Below are 17,704 nucleotides of genomic sequence, written 5' to 3'. Positions count from 1 at the left end.
AATGGGATCTAATTAAACTCCAGAGCTTCTGTACAGCAAAAGAAACAATCATTAGAGTGAACTGGCAACCAACAGAATGGGAAAAAATTTTTGCAATCTACCCATCTGACAAAGGGCTAATATCCAGAATCTACAAAGAACTAAAACAGATATACAAGAAAAAAACAACCCCATTCAAAAGTGGGTGAAGGATATGAATAGACTCTTTTCAAAAGAGAACATATATGAGGCCAACAAACATATGAAAAAATGCTCATCGTCACTGGTCATTAGAGAAATGCACATCAAAACCACACTGATATATCATCTCACGCCAGTTAGAATAGCGATCATTAAAAAATCAGGAGGCAACAGATGCTGGAGAGGATGTGGAGAAATAGGAACAGTCTTACACAGTTGGTGGGAGTGTAAATTAGCTCAACCATTGTGGAAGACAGTGTGGTGATTTCTCAAGGATCTAGAAATAGAAATTCCATTTGACCCAGCAATCCCACTATTGGGTATATACCCAAAGAACTATAAATCATTTTACTATAAAGACACATGCACATGTATGTTCATTGCAGCCCTGTGTATGATAGCAAAGACCTGTAACCAACCCATATGCCCATCAATGATAGACTGGACAAAGAAAATGTGGTACATATACACCATGGAATACTATGCAGCCATAAAAAACAATGAGTTTGTGTCCTTTGTAGGGACTTGGATGAATCTGGAAACCATCATTCTCAGCAAACTGACCCAAGAACAGAAAGCCAAGCACTGTATTTTCTCACTCATAGGTGGGTGTTGAACAACGAGAACACGTGGACTCAGGGAGAGGAGCATCACACACAGGGGACAGTTGGGGGGGTAGGGGGGAGAGACAATGGGGGATGGGGAGGGAAGGCAGGGTGGGGAGGGACAACATGGGGAGAAATGCCAGATACAGTATGCACCTAAAGTAAAATAAATAAATTTTAAAATAATAATAAAAATTAAAATAAAATCCTTTACAGACAAGCAAATGCTGAGAGATTCTGTCACCACCAGGCTGGCCTTACAAGAGCTCCTGAAGGAAGCACTAAACATGGAAAGAAACAACCAGTACCAGCCACTGCAAAAACATGCCAAATTGTAAAGACCATCAATGCTATGAAGAAACTGCATAAACTAATGGGCAAAATAACCAGATAGCATCATAAAAGCAGGATCAAATTCACACATAACAATATTAACCTTAAATATAAATGGGCTAAATGCCCCAACTAAAAGACACAGAATGACAAATTGGATAAAGCTTAAAGACCCATTGGTATGCTGTATTCAGGAGACCCATCTCACATGCGAAGACACACTGAGGCTCAAACTAAAAGGATGGAGGAATATTTACCAAGCAAATGGAAAGCAAAAAAAAAAAAAAAAAAAAAAAAAAAGGCAGGGTTTGCATTCCTAGTCTTTGATAAAATACTTTAAACCAACAAAGATCAAAAGAGACAAAGAAGGGCATTACATAATGGTAAAGGGATCAATGCAACAAGAAGAGCTAACTATCCTAAATCTATGTGCACCAAATACAGGAGCACGCAGATTTATAAAGCAAGTTCTTAGACACCTACAAAGATGCTTAGACTCCCACAGAATAACAGTGGCAGACTTTAACATCCCACTGTCAATATTAGACAGATCAACCAAACAGAAAATTAATAAGAGTGTCCAGGATTTGAACTCAGCCCTGGACCAAGCAGACCTAACACACATCTACAGAACTCTCTACCACAATCAACAGAATATACATTCTTCTCAGCATTCCACCTTGCACTTATTCTAAAACTGGCCACATAATTGGAAGTAAAACACTACTTAGTAAATGCAAAACAATGGAAATCATAACAGTCTCTCAGACAACAGTGCAGTCAAATTAGAACTCAGGATTAAGAAACTCAATCAAAACCACACAACTACATGGAAACTGATCAGCGTGCTCCTGAATGACCATGGAGTAAATAACAAAATTACGGCAGAAATAAAAATGTTCTTTGAAACCAATGAGAACAAAGACACAACATACCAGAATCTCTGGGACATATTTAAAGCAGTGTGAAGAGGGAAATTTATAGCACTAAATGCCCACAAATGAAAGCAGGAAAGATCTAAAATTGATACCCTAACACCACAAAAGAACTAAAGAAGCAAGAGCAAACAAATTGAAAAGCAAACAAAAGACAAGAAATAACTAAAATGAGAGCAGAACTGAAGGAGATAGAGACACACACACACAAAAAAACCCTTCAAAAAAATCAATGAATCCAGGATCTGGTTTTTTGAAAGATCAACGAAATAGATAGACCAGTACCCAGACTAATAAAGAAGAAAAGAGAGAAGAATGAAATAGATGCAATAAAAAATGATAAATGGGATATCACCACCAATCCCACAGAAATACAAACTACCATCAGAGAATACAACAAACATCTCTACACAAACTAGAATATCTAGAAGAAATGGATAAATTCCTGGACAGAACTGGAAAAAAAAGAGCCCACATAGCCAACACAATCCTAAGCAAAAAGGGCAAAGCTGGAGGCATCACACTACCTGACTTCAAATTATACTACAATACTACAGTAAGAAAAAAAGCATGGTGCTGGTACCAAAACAGATCTATAGACCAATAGAACAGAACAGAGGCCTTAGAAATAACACCACACATCTACAACCATCTGATCTTTGACAAACCTGACAAAAGTACGCAATGGGGAAAGGCTTTCCTATTTAATAAATGATATTGGGAAAACTGGCTAGCCATATGCAGAAAGCTGAAAATGGATCCCTTTCTTACACCTTATACAAAATTAAGATGGATTAAAGACTTAAAAATAAGACCTAAAACCATAAAAACCCTAGAAGAAAACCTAGGCAATACCATTCAGGACATATGCATGGGCAAAGACTTCATGACTAAAACAGCAAAAGCAATGGCAACAAAAGGCAAAATAGACAAATGGGATCTAAATAAACTAAAGCACTTCTGAACAGCAAAAGAAACTATTATCAGAGTGAACAGGTGACCTACAGAATGGGAGAAAACTTTTGCAATCTATCCATCTGACAAAGGGCTAATATCCAGAATCTACAAAGAACTTAAACAGATTTACAAGAAAAAAAACAACCCCATGAAAAAGTGGGTGAAGGAATGAACGGACAATTCTCAAAAGAAGACATTTATTCAGCCGACAAACATACGGAAAAAGCTCATCATTACTGGTCATTGGAGAAATGAAAATCAAAACCACAATAAAATACCACCTCATGCCAGTTAGAATGGTGATCCTTAAAAAGTTAGAAAACAACAGATGCTGGAGAGGATGTGCAGAAATAGAAACACTTTTACACTGTTGGTGGAAGTATAAATTAATTCAATCATTGTGGAAGACAGTGTGGCGATTCCTTAAGGATCTAGAACTAGAAATACCATTTGACCCAGCAATCCCATTATTGTATATGTACCCAAAGGATTATAAATCATTCTACTATAAAGACACACGCACACTTCTGTTTACTGCAGCACCATTCACAATAGCAAAGACGTGGAACCAACCCAAATACCCATCAATGATAGAATGGATAAAGAAAATGTGGCACATATACACCATGGAATACTATGCAGCCATAAAAAAGGATGAGTTCCTGTCCTTTGCAGGGACATGGATGAAGCTGGAATCCATTATTCTCAGCAAACTAACACAAGAACAGAAAACCAAACACTGCATGTTCTCATTCATAAGTGGCAGTTGAACAATAAGAACACATGGACACAGGGTGGGGAACATCACACACTGGAGCCTGTCATGGGGTAGTGGGCGGGAAGCTAGGGAAGGGATAGCATTAGGAGAAATACCTAATGTAGATGATAGGTTGGTAGGTGCAGCCAACCACCATGGCACGTGTATACCTATGTAACAAACCTGCACGTCTGCACATGTAACCCAGAACTTAAAGTAAAATAAAAAATATATTTTTTTCAAAACTTATTTTTCTGACTTTTGTCCTACAGTCGTAAATATGTCTTTATTTCTTGCTGAATGATTTTTTTGTTGTTATCTTTAACCATTTAGAAAAGTCATTTGATGAAGTATTGAGGGGTCTAATTGTTTAACGGGCAGAAATTAGTCCCTGCAAGAGTACTTTTAAAACTGGCAAATATCAGGCATAATTACAAATTCTTTAGAAGAATCTATTTCTGTACAATAGGTTAATTGGTTATAAGTACACAACACTGACCAAAATTTAAACCCAGCCTCTAATATCATCCATGCCTTTTTCAACAAATTTGAGTGGCTAATTGTGATCAAATTAGGCCCCTTGAAGGAACACTTCACTACTTATCTGTGATTTTCTAGATGTAAGCGATTTTCTAGATGTAATTGCACCTGCATTTGGCTTCCTGCTGGCATACTGCCTACAAAATAGAGAGCTATTTCCAAAAGTTGTCATGGCCTTGTCTGATGATGGGAATTCTGTAGTCAGATGACCAATGTATAATGTAGAATTACAGTGATTTCTTTAGAAGGAGCAAGTCTGTTTTTAAGCCAAAACAGAGATAAATTTACCTAAAGGGGAAAATTAGTTGGGGCCTGTTGAACAAGATAACTGCCTCAACTCTCTGGATATCTACATATAGATGGCTTATTAATTTATGTGAAATGAAAGGTACTTACTCTTCTTTGCATCTCTCTATTTTAGTGGTGCAATCTATGCATTGACTTGGTAGCATTCACCAGTGAAATATTCAAGGGGGCAGTTTTCCAGTCATTGGATGGAATTGTTGTCTCAGCTAACTGCAAGCTACGGAAGATCTTCACCTTAAAATCAAAGCCTCAAGACACTGCTGATAAAGATGGTATGTTCAGGTTGCTATCAAGATTTTTTAGTTCTCTGATGTATTTTTAAAATTAGCCATACCTTTGGGATAGTATGAATGTGTGGTAGCAATCTGATTTTATATCTGCTAAAGTAAATTTGTTCACGGTCATGTTGATTTCTTTGTTCTAGATCAAATGTTTATTCTCACCATAGCTGAATATCACAAAAAAATATTAATCATCTTTTTGTGGTTGTTTTCATTTTTCTTTATGGTAACACTTGCTATCTGCCTTAGGCTCCTTAGTTGCAAACAACATAATCCTTTTTAGGTGGTTGAAAAAGGAAAGGAATTTATTTAAGGAAATTAGACAGTTCATAGAATCTCCAGGATATTTAGAGAGTCAGCTTAGAGCCTGTAGTCAAGAAGAATACAGTCTCCCCCAAGACTAAGTCTAAAGACAACCCCATCCACTTGCCACCCCCACCCACTGCCAGTAGCTACTGCAACTTTACAGAGACTCCGTAAGTCACATCACAATGCTGGGCTACAGGTTCCATAATTTCTGTTGCAGCAGCCCCTGAAAGTAGGATGTTTTCTTCCCTGCCACCCTTATCAAAAGTAGATAAGGGTGTTTGTCTTCATGTTTGTCTCCACTCAAAATGTTTTGTGTGGCTGTTTCTAGTTTGTGGAGTCTAGGTTGCATGCTGCAAGGGAGGCTGGCAAAGTGGTGTCTGATTTCTGACTAAGGTGGCAGGACTCATTGTGTAGGAAAGTCACCAAATTAGGAAGAGTTTGCAAAAGATGTTGGGCATCCAAAAATGTCTTATTACTCTGTGTACATTTCAGGAAGTCACTTAGGAGAAACCTTATTAATTTTCTAGTGATCAAGTTAAACTGGAAAGAGAGTTGAGTTCCTCATATTTCTAGCAAGACTAGAAATATTTACATTAATTATTCATAATTTGGTTTATAAATACACTCTGCAGGTAATTCAGCTCTCTGGAATTCATAAGGTAGCACACCATACTCCTAAGATGGTTTTAAACAACCAAAAGTATTGAAAGAATACTGATGCCTCCTGTTGATCTTCATCTGGGATTATTACTTGTTAAATCAATTCTTCTAGAAGCCCTGGAAGCAGGGCTGCATGTAAGATGTCAAAGGTGATTCTTAGAAGTTTCTATCTAGACTTTAGATTTGTGCTCCATCTGGATGAGAAATCTTGATGTGGCTTACTGTGTATCAGGACACTGTGCCTATGAATTTCACTTGATAATAAAACACAGCAGTGCATTAACAGCTCTCCAAAGTGATCACATACCACAGTGTGGCTGCTCATCTTATGTACCGCTTACAGCCTACATGAGAAAGTGAAAGATTTCATTTTTTAAAATGGCACCCAGCTAATAAGAAGCCTCAAAATTTTTAAAAATATTGGTGCAGTGTGCGTCAGATCATAGGAGGTGAATCATAACCTGATTAATATTTTTAAACAAATGTAAAGAAAAAAGTGGATCAAACATAGCAAAGTACATACGTGTTTCAATCTCTAATCCTTCCTCAAGCCCCACTAAAATTACAATATGTAATAAAAAAGGCATAAACCTACCAAAATAAAGAATATGGGAGAGGAGGCAATGGACAAGAGATGTTTATAAATTTTATAAGATTAAGCAATGACTTAGAAGAACAAAGAAAACTGAAACCTTTAGGCTTATAGAGAGGTTTGCCAAGGAATTTCAAAGAGGCTCAAGAATTTGCAGGTTTACATACTGGCAAAGGCAGGGTAAGGATGAGGGCTAAAAACAGGGAGACTGGTCAAAATTCTGCATAGGTTCCTATAGAAGGACCCCAGATTCCTGTTCTAACTCCATATAACCAAGCCACAGAAGATTTAATCTCTGGAGAAACTCAATCAGTGAGCTTCTGAACGTGGGTGCATCAGGCACTTAATAGACATCAAAATTAACAAGAAGGAAATGGATATGATAAGGAATATCTGTAGTTCTTTCAGAGTCAATAAAAGATACTGCATCTATAAGAATATGTGTTTCTGTTTTACTTCAATAAGCATTTTATTGAGGTGTATTATAAGTGTTATTATATTATAAATTTTATATACATATAGAAACATTCAGAAATAATAAGTGTACAACTTGAGGTATTACCACAAAGTGAACACATTTCTGTAACCACTACCCAGATCAAGCATTACAAACATCCTACCAGCCTGCTTATGTCTCCTCCCAATCATTACTTTCTGCCTTCTCCTAAGAGATAATCTCTGTACTGACTTTTAACAGATTAATGACTTATATTTTACATTTATATAAATGGAATTACATAGTACATATTTCATGAATACATTCTTGTACTAAATATTGTTTGTGAGATTCATTTATGTTGTGGCACATAACAGTAATTTTCTGATTTTCAGTACTGTATAGCACACTATTGAATGAATACAACTTATTTTATCTATCCATTTTCAGCTGTTGTGAATAACGGTGCTAGAAACAGTCTTCTACACTTCTCTTGGGGCATTCATGTAGGCATTTATCTCAGAGCAGAATGAATGCATACTTCAGCATTCTTAAATTCAGTTACTATTTTTTTTATTCTAGAATTTCATTTGATCCTGTTTTGTAGTTTCCATTCACAAGATAAAGTCCTCCATCTTGTTATCACATTTCTCAAATATGTTAATCAGTTATTTTAAAGCACTTAGCTCACAACTCCAATATTTGGATCTATATGTGGACCTAGTTCTATTATCTGTTTGTTTTTCCCTTGGTCTTGTCTCTTGGTGTATCTGATAAGTTTTGAATGAATGATGGACATTGGATATCAAAAACTATAGGAGATATTTTGAGGCTCTACACAGTGTTTCCCTCCTCTGAAGATATAAAACCAAAAAGTAAGAGAAGTAAGTGCAAAAGACTGAAAATATGATGGAAATGCTAACAATATTAGGTATTAGTCCAGGGAGTTCACTATCAAAACAAAAGTGTTCCAGAAAGAAAGACTAGAAGAAACAGAAATATTCAATCCCAAAATTCAAGGCCAGATATTTTTGGATTGACTTTGCTCATCACATGCTAGAACAACTAGTGAAAAAGACTCACCACCGTGAAATTTTAGAACAGGAAAGATAAGGAGAAGATCCTTTAAGCTTCCACAATTTAAAAAAATACAATTTACATACAACGGATTGGGAATAAGAATGATATCTAACTTCTTAATAGCAACATAGATGATAGAAGACCTTGAAACTCTATGTTTAAAAGTCAAAGGAAAAATTATTTTCAACCTAAAATTCTGTATGCATCCAATCTATTAATCAAATGACACAGAATGAAGATACACGGTCTCAAAAATTTAGTTACATCGTTTCTCAGAAAAGATCACAAAGATATTCTCCAAAAAAATGAATGAGTAGGTGAAGGAAAAGAAGTATATGGGATCCAAAAAACAGAATATTTCATCCAGGAGAAAAAGAGAGAATCTGCTCCAAAGAAGTAAAGTCTTAACAGCAAAAACATGGAAACAACCCAAATGCCCATTAGTGATAGACTGGATAAAGAAAATGTAGTATACATACACCAGGGAATACTATGCAGCCATAAAAAGGAATGAGATCATGTCCTTTGCAGGGACATGGATGGAGCTGGAAGCCATCATCCTCAGCAAACTAACACAGGAACAGGAAACCAAACACTGCATGTTCTCACTCATAAGTGGGAGCTGAACAATGAAAACACATGGACGCAGGGAGGGGAATAGCACACACTGGGGCCTGTTGGAGAGTGCAGAACAGGGGGAGGGAGAACATCAGGAAAAATAACTAATACTTAATACTTAGGTGATGAGTTGATAGGTGCAGCCAACCACCGTGGCACATATTTACCTGTGTAACAAATCTGCACATCCTGCACATGTACCTCAGAACTCCAAATTAAATTAAATTAAAAACAAAAAAGTAAAGTAAGAGAAAAAAGCAAAGGGATTTCTAGAATTAAGGTCAAAGGAATTCAAAGGGTGACTCTTGGACAGCATATCTATAGAACTGTCCAGAGTTTAGCAGAAAAATGGAAACTTTCAGGAGAAAAGTCTCCAGGAAAATAATGTATTTGATAAAGTGTGTTTGAACATGCAGAATAAAATTGATTGTGATGTTGTACTGCTAATGGAGGATTTAGAAAGAATTAATGTTATGAATGTAGAAAGCCACAACAAAACAAAGCAATAATCAACGTCAAGGAAAACAAAAAGTTGTACAAGAGAAGAAATATAATCATAATATATCATGTAGCTCAGATGTGCACAACTTTTTTTTAAGTAGATCTTATTTTTTTTTTGTAGCAGTTTTAGGCTCACAGCAAAATTAAGTGGACAGTATGGAGTTTTCATCATGTCCCTTGTCCCCACACATGCACAGCCTTCCCCACTGTGAACATGCATACCAGTATGGTACATATGTTACAGTTGATGAATCTGCACTGCAACATCATTATCATCCGAAGTCTGTAGTTTACGTTAGAATTCATTCATTCATTCTTTGGGTTCTTGCAAATAAGTAAAGACCTGTGTCTCGTACTATAGTATCACACAGAGTAGTTTCACTGCCCTAAAGATCTTCTGTGCTCCAACTATTTCTTTGATCCTTCCCCCAACCCCTGGAAACCACTAAATTTTTTTTGTCTCTCTAGTTTTGCTTTTTCCAGAATGTCATAGTTAAAATTACACAGTATGTGGCCTTTTCAGATTGGCTTCTTTCACTTAGTAATATGCATTTAAGGTTCCTCCATGTCTGTTGAGGGCATCATAGCTCAATTATTTTTAGCATTGGATAATATTTCATTGATTACATGTACCACAGTTTATTCATCCATTCACCTATTGAAAGACATCTTCATTGCTTGCAGGCTTTTGCAATGATGAATAAAGCTGTTATAAACATTATTCTGTAGGTTTTTTTGTGGACATACTTTTCAGCTCATGTGGATATAGCAAGGAATGTGATTGCTGGACTGTATGGTAATAGCATGTTTAGTTTTGTAAGAAACTTTTAAACTGTCTTCCAAAGTGGCTGTACCATATTGCATTCCCCCCAGCAGTGAATGAGAGTTGCTGTTACTCCACATTCTCACTAGCATTTGTTGTTGTCAATGTTTTGGATTTTTCACCATTCTAATTGTGTAGTACAAGCTTTTTAGTATGACCTTATTAATATAAAACACTGAATAAGAATTTATCCAAAAATTATGAAAAACTATATTAGAAGGATGAGGGAAGGAAAATGGGGTGGTGGTTTAAGAATGGTGAATCCTCTTTTTTTTTTCAAAATAGGAAGTCAGAGATATTATCCAAAACTGATAGTTGAAAAAATGTCAATATAAGGGTACTATTTATAAGTATGGAAATAAACACCAGAAGATTTAAAAAACATAACCGAAAGGCTTGAAAATATTTGCCTCCACATTGCAAGACTTGGGGATAAGGGAGGTGGAAGGGCAACAGTAGGTGCAAGGGTAACTGTTTTTTTTCTTTTTTCTGATAATTTTATAGTACCACTGGAACTTTTAAATAATATAGATGTATTATTTTGTTTAAAAATTAATTTTATTAAAAGTGAACAGATAATCTGTAAGAGAGTCTAAGAATGAGCACTGGTGTGATTTCTTTCAGGTTTTTGGAAGGCCTGAAAAGAAACCTTATGAATATAGCTTCTCATATTGCCTGAAATGTTCTGAATAGACATGGGGAAGGACACTGTGGTTCAAGGTGCTAGGGATTGTATCCCCGTATTCCTCTCATCTTAGCTGCCAGTACTTCACTTTGTACACACCCTATCTTTATGCTTCAACTTCCTCATCAGTAAAATGAGGATAATACTTATTGCTTGATTAGGTAAAATGCTGTCATCATATCTCCAGTGCAAACACAAAGTGTGTAAACCAAGTACATCTTAGAAAAGTTAAGTTGGTATTGTGTAGCCTAAGACATGGCATAATGTTCCCATACAGTCCATTGCTGTGATCCTGCACCAACTTTGTGGGTTTGTGTGAGTTCTGAACAACTCTGAGCTTTGTTTTCTCATTGATTACTATAAGGTTATTTTAGAGATCCAACCAAATACAAAAATATGTGTGCATCAATTATAATGCAGTGTGCTCATGTTAAACATTTATCTGTCTTCTATTCATCAGGCACTGAGATGTTGCAGCCCTTGCTTCCTGCTCAGGGTCTGGCAAGAAACCTTACGTGTAATAGTAGATTAAATCCCAATGGGAACTTCCCTAATGGGCTTACTTAGCAGTAAGAGGAGAGTCTGGAGCACTTGCCCCTTATTTGAGAGAGTCATTTGGTCAGGCACTTGGATTTCACAGACTTGTCAAGCTAAGAAAAACTTGACTATCATAGGTTGCCAACCTTTGAATTTATCAAAGCAGAAGATTAAAACAGATGAACAGGAAAAACTGCAGTTATTCTGATTGTTTCATTAAATGAAAGGACATTTACACAGACACAGACACACACACGAGGCACAAAGTGGGAAGGTTTTAATTTAGCAATGAAGGCTGACATTTTTACCATAGACTAGTGAAAATGACTTCATGGATCAGTATCTGTCCATAGACCACTGTTTGGGAGATACTGGCCTAAGAAATTAGCTTTGCAAACTGCATCTTGTTTTTTGTTTTTGTTTTTGAGACAGAGCTTCACACCACTGCTCAGGCTGGAGTACAGTGACATGATCACGGCTCACTGCAGCCTTGGCCTCCCTGGGCTCAAGCTGTCCTCCCACCTCAGCTTACTGATTAGCTGGGACTATAGGTGTGGGCCACCTGCCTAGCTAATTTTTTTCTGTTTTGGGTAGAGACAGGGTCTCACTATGTTGCCTAGGCTGGTCTCAAACTCCTAGGCTCAAGTGATCTTGCCTTAGCCTCCCAAAGTACTGGGATTACAGGTGTGCGCCACCACACCTAGCCCCAGACTGCATCTTGAAGGAAAACTATTAATAATTATTTTCTGGACAATGAGTAGAAAGAGCATTTCAGACAGAGGAAAGGCATATATGTATAAAGGCATGGCATCATGAAAGGACCTCATATGTTCAAGGAACAAATTCAGTATGACACATGGCAGGGTGAAAGGTATAATACGATACTGCAACACTAGGCTGCATATTTGGGATGACATTAAGGTGTAGAGTTCAGTTCCTGTCCTCTGAGTTCTATGTGTAATTATAGACACTAGAAAAGTTAATACAAGAGCTCATTGTGAAGATAATTATACATAAAAGGACAAAGGATAACATAGTATAGGACAAATCGAGTGTCCTTGGTCAAGGAGGTAGTTGGTAGAAGTGATGCAATGATTGTAATAATGATGATGATGGTGGAGATGGTGATAATGATGATTATGGTGATGATTACAGTATTACATCTTGATGTGACCTAGGCAGAGTTCTTAACACTTATAGATATGATCTTATTTAATGTTCCTAACAACTCTATGAGATGGGTGTTACTATTATCCCCATTTTACATGTAGGAAAACTGAGGCATAGAGAAGTAAGGTGCGCAATGTTACACAACTCTTCAGTAGTACAGCTAGGACTTGAACCTTGCAGTAGGATTCTAGAGCTTATATTCCTAGTTATTTCAGTGTACTGCTTCTCATGTGCTGGTTGAAGGGAGACACAATTTAAAAAGGAAAGATCCAAGAGCTGTCACAGAGTAAGACTGCCAAGATTTGGTGACTGGCTGTGTTGAGGGTGTCTATATTGCAATAAGTAACAGATATCTTTTGTCTTTCTTCTGCAAAGGCAGATGAGTCTGTGTTGAGAACTTTATTGTAGGAAACTTTTTAAACTATTTCTTAAATTCCATACTGGGATTTGATTTAAAAATATTGTATTAAGCGTTTACTTGAGCTCAGTACTTTATTGTCCTTGGATTATTTAAACTGCTACCATTTCAGTCTAGAACTTCTTAAACGCACTCAAGCTAGGAGATTTTACCCTAATTCCTTATTCTCTCTTTACACAGTGAGATGTAATAGAAAGTGAATTGTTGGAACCTTGCAACAAGCAATTAATCAGTTTCCACTTTTCCAGAGGAATGACTTTTTCTGGACAAGTAGTAAAATATACTGTTTCGATTTACTTTATTACTTTTTGAGCTGGCATTTGTAGGCATTTGTATGACTGAATTATTGATTAACGCATATCATTCTGTGTTTAAAATAAAAGCCAGAATGTATGTGTAAATAGATAAGTGAAAGAGGAGAAAAACAAGGAGAGAAGAACAAGCAATGATATGAATATCTGTGTAGATTGTTAAATAAGAGCAAGACAGAGGAGCAAGATGAGAAGAGAGAAGATATAGTGATGATCCATGAAGAAAAGATACGCTGTACCAGTGATGATGATACATGTCTCCTGGCTCACCAGTTCAGGGCTCTTTCTCCAATATTCTGTGTTCTGTGTATTCTGTATTGTTTATTCTGTGTTCAGAAATGTGAGAAGAGAAAAATTAAAGGTATGATTTCAGACTAAGAGCCCCTGGAAGGCGTAGACCCTCTCTTCATGTTTTTGTCTCTAGCAAATGACCTGGCACTGGTAATTTATCATAAATGTTTGATTAATTAATGAATTAAAGATTGGCTATTGTTTGACTATTTTATTGAACACTGTCTCTGTTCAATAAAACTTTATTGATTGTCAAGCAATGTGAAGAAAATTATTTCTTCAAAGGCCACGGAGAATCTAAAAACACTGACATCTAGCCTTAATAGACTCATTGAACAGGGAAGGACCTTAGAGTTGCTCTACTCCAATGTCTTAATTAGACAAATAAGGAAAAGAAGCCCCATGGAAGTGAGGCATCTTGTGCTGCAGACACACAAGGTGAAATTCAAGACCAGGCTTCTGGCTGTTCTTTCCTTAAGAGTGTACAAGTTTACTTTCACCAATAATCAGAATGATTTTGTGGTTTTAATATTTATTATTAGTTGTAATAATATTGAATATTCTTATATTGAGTGTTTCCCCACGTCTATTTTCATCTACAAATCAGGTGAATGCATATCATACTCAAAGCTCATTAGTTTAAGACTGTATTTCTTTACTTTCCTGCAGTGGAGTTGAACTCAAAATGTACTTGCCTAGCAAATCACCTCAGGACAAGAAAGGGCATATGGTTTTAGCATAACAGAGGTGCCCAGCAGCCAATAGTAGAACCCACAAAAATGGGTCGTGAATATCTATATATCAAGACTCACAATTATTCTGATTAAAATACCTGTTATATTTTAAAATTAAACATTTATAAAATATTGTTTATAATAGAACCTCATCTCTCAAAAACTCCAGAGAATAATAATTCCCTTTACAATCACATCCAAAATAATTATATAAGAATAAATGTAATGAAGGAGGAGAAAGTACACTAAAAACTACAAAACATTACTGAAAGAAATTAAAGAAGACCTAGATAAATGGAAAGACATCTCATATGCATGGATTAGAAGACTTAATATTAAGATGTCAATATTACCCAAAGCAATCTACAGATTTAATGCAATTTCTGTCAAAATTCCAATGGTCTTTTTTGCAGAAATGGAAAAGCTGATCTGAAATTCATGTGGAATGGTGAGGGGACACAAATAGCCAAAACAATCTTGAAAATGAAGATCAAACTTGAAGGATTCACACTTCCCAATTTCAAAACTTACTGCAAAGCTACAGTAATCAAAACCATGTGACTTTGGAATGAGGATTGACATGTAGACCAACCGAATAGAAATGGGTCCACAAACAAACTGATATGGCTTGGCTGTGTCCCCACCCAAATCTCATCTTGAATTATAGTTTTCATAATCCCCACGTGTTGTGAGAGAGACCTGGTGGGAAGTAATTGAATCATGGGTGCAGTTATACTCATGCTGTTCTTGTAATAGTGAGTTCTCATTAGTTCTGATGGTTTTATATGGGGCTTTCCCCACTTTGCTCAGTACTTCTCTCTCTCGCTGCCTTATGAAGAAGGACATGTTTACTTCCCCTTCCCCCATGATTGTAAGTTTCCTGAGGCCTTCCAGCCATGCATAACTGTGAACCAGTTAAACCTTTTCCTTTATAAATTACCCAGTCTTGGGTATTTCTTCATAGCAGCCTGAGAAGGAACTAATACACGAATCATACATTTGATGAGGTCAGGAATTCGAGACCAGCCTGGCCAAGGTAGTGAAACCCCATCTCTAGTAAAAATAGAAAAAATTTAGCCAGACATAGTGGCAAGTGCCTGTAATCCCAGCTACTTGAACCCAGGAGGTAGAGGCTGCAGTGAGACAAGATCACACCACTACATTCCAGCCTGGGTGAAACTGCGAAAATTCAACTCAAAAAAAAAAAAAAAAAGAAATAATAAAAGCTATTTATGACAAACCCACAGCCCTCTCTCACCACTCCTATTCAATATAATATTGGAAGTTCTAGCCAGAGCAGTCAGGCAAGACAAAGAAATAAAGGGTATTCAATTAGGAAAGGAGGAAGTCAAATTGTCTCTATTTTCAGACAACATGATTGTATATTTAGAAGACCCCATCGTCTTAGACCAAAATCTCCTGAAACTGTTAAGCAACTTCAGCCAAGTCTCAGGATACAAAGCAATGTGCAGAAATCACAAGCATTCCTATACACCAATAACAGACTTAAAGAGAGCCAAATCAAGAATGAACTGCCATTCACAATTGCTACAAAGAGAATAAAATACTTAGGAATATAACTAATGATGTAAAGGACCTCTTCAAGGAGAACTACAAACCACTGCTCAAGGAAATAAGAGAGGACACAAACAGATGGAAAAACATTCCATGTTCATGGTTAGGAAGAATCGATATTGTGAAAATGGCCATACTGCCCAAAGTACTTTATAGATTCAATGCTATTCCCATCAAGCTACCAAAGACCTTCTTCACAGAACTGGAAAAAAAACACCTTAAACTTCATATGTAACCAAAAAAGAGCCCACATAGCCAAGACAACTCTAAGCAAAAAGAACAAAGCTGGAGACATCACGCTACCTGACTTCGAACTATACTACAGGGCTACAGTAATCAAAACAGCATGGTACTGGTGCCAATATAGAGATGTAGACCAATGGAACATAACAGAGTCCTCAGAAGTAACGTCACACATCTACAACCATCTGATCTTTGGCAAACCTCACAAAAACAAGCAATGGGAAAAGGATTCCCTGTTTAATAAATGGTGTTGGGAAAACTGGCTAGCCATGTACAGAAAGCAGAAACTGGACCCCTTCCTGACATCTTACACTAAAATTAACTCCAGATGAATTAAAGACTTAAACATAAGACCTAACACCATAAAAACCCTAGAAGAAAACCTAGGCAAAACCATTCAGGACATAGGCATAGGCAAGGACTCCATGACTAAAACACCAAAAGCATTGACAACAAAAGCCAAAATAGACAAATGGGATCTAATTAAACTCCAGAGCTTCTGTTCAGCAAAAGAAACAACCATTGGAGTGAACCAGCAACCAACAGAATGGGAAACAATTTTTGCAATCTACCCATCTGACAAAGGGCTAATATCCAGAATCTACAAAGAACTAAAACAGATTTACAAGAAAAAAACAAACAAACTCATTCAAATGTGGGCAAAGGACATGAACAGACACTTTTCAAAAGAAGACATTTATGAGGCCAACAAACATATGAAAAAATGAGCATCATCACTGGTCATTAGAGAAATGCAAATCAAAACTATATTGAGATATCATCTCACGCCAGTTAGGATGACGATTATTAAAAAATCTGGAGACAATAGATGCTGGAGGAGATGTGGAGAAATAGGAACACTTTTACCCTGTTAGTGGGAGTGTAAATTAGTTCAGCCATTGTGGAAGACAGTGTGGCGATTCCTCAAGGACCTAGAAGTAGAAATTCCATTTGATCCTGCAATCCCATTACTGGGTATATCTCCAAAGGATTATAAATCATTCTATTATAAAGACACATGCACACATATGTTCATTGTGGCACTGTTTACAATAGCAAAGTTGGAACCAACCCAAATGCCCTTGGATGATAGACTGGACAAGGAAAATGTGGCACATATATACCATGGAATACTATGCAGCCATAAAAAACGATGAGTTTGTGTCCTTTGTAGGGACGTGGATGAGATCCTCCTGGCAGCCCCTCCCATCCAGGCCTGAGACCTGGGAGGAAAAAGTGGTTTTGTGGGCTGGGACCAGGGTTGCCATGTTGTGTACAGTATAGGGACTTGGTGCCCTGTATTCCAGTCACTCCAGCCGAGGCTGAAAGGGACCAACATGGAGCTTGGGCTGTGGCTTCAGAGGGTGCAAGCCCCAAGCCTTGGCAGCTTCCACATGATGTTGAGACTGTGAGTGCACAGAAATCAGAATTGAGGTTTGGAAAACTCTGCTTAGATTTCAGAGGATGTATGGAAACACCTAGATGCCCAGGCAAAAGTTTGCTGCAGGAGTGGGGTCCTCATGAAAACGTCTGCTAGGTCAGTGCAGAAGGGAAATGTGGGGTTGGAGCCCCCACATAGAGTCCCTACTGGGGCACCACCTTAGTGGAGCTGTGAGAAGAGGGCCACCATGCTCCTGACCCCAGAATGGTAGATCCACTGACAGCTTACACTGTGTGCCTGGAAAATCCACAGACACTCAATGCCAGCCATGAAAGCAGCTAGGATAGGGGCTATACCCTGCGCCATGCGGCAGAGCTACCCAAGGCCGTGGGAGCCCACCTTTTGCATCAGCTTGTCCTGGTTGTGAGACATAGAGTCAAAGGAGA

The 17,704-nt window shown here is 37.3% G+C and overlaps 1 protein-coding gene across 7 annotated transcripts in view; it reads left to right on the top strand.

The window, feature by feature from the left end:
• Window positions 1-17,704, top strand: part of CUNH3orf67 (chromosome unknown C3orf67 homolog) — a 287,002-nt gene that overhangs the window by 133,098 nt on the left and 136,200 nt on the right. For all 7 annotated transcript variants that reach the window (XR_004272463.1, XM_032290323.1, XM_032290320.1 and 4 more), the window contains one exon: window positions 4,729-4,885. Coding sequence is in view for 6 of the 7 variants with exons in the window: in XM_032290323.1 (XP_032146214.1) it covers window positions 4,729-4,885 (157 nt within the window). In the remaining variant the exon portion in view is untranslated. The remainder of the gene's footprint in view (window positions 1-4,728; window positions 4,886-17,704) is intronic.

Source organism: Sapajus apella, unplaced genomic scaffold (genome assembly GCF_009761245.1).
Source record: "Sapajus apella isolate SASKATOON/1434 unplaced genomic scaffold, GSC_monkey_1.0 scaffold23, whole genome shotgun sequence".
Taxonomy (NCBI): domain Eukaryota; kingdom Metazoa; phylum Chordata; class Mammalia; order Primates; family Cebidae; genus Sapajus; species Sapajus apella.
Note: the sequence above shows the minus strand (reverse complement) of the source record. Positions and strands in the feature narration are given on the sequence as shown.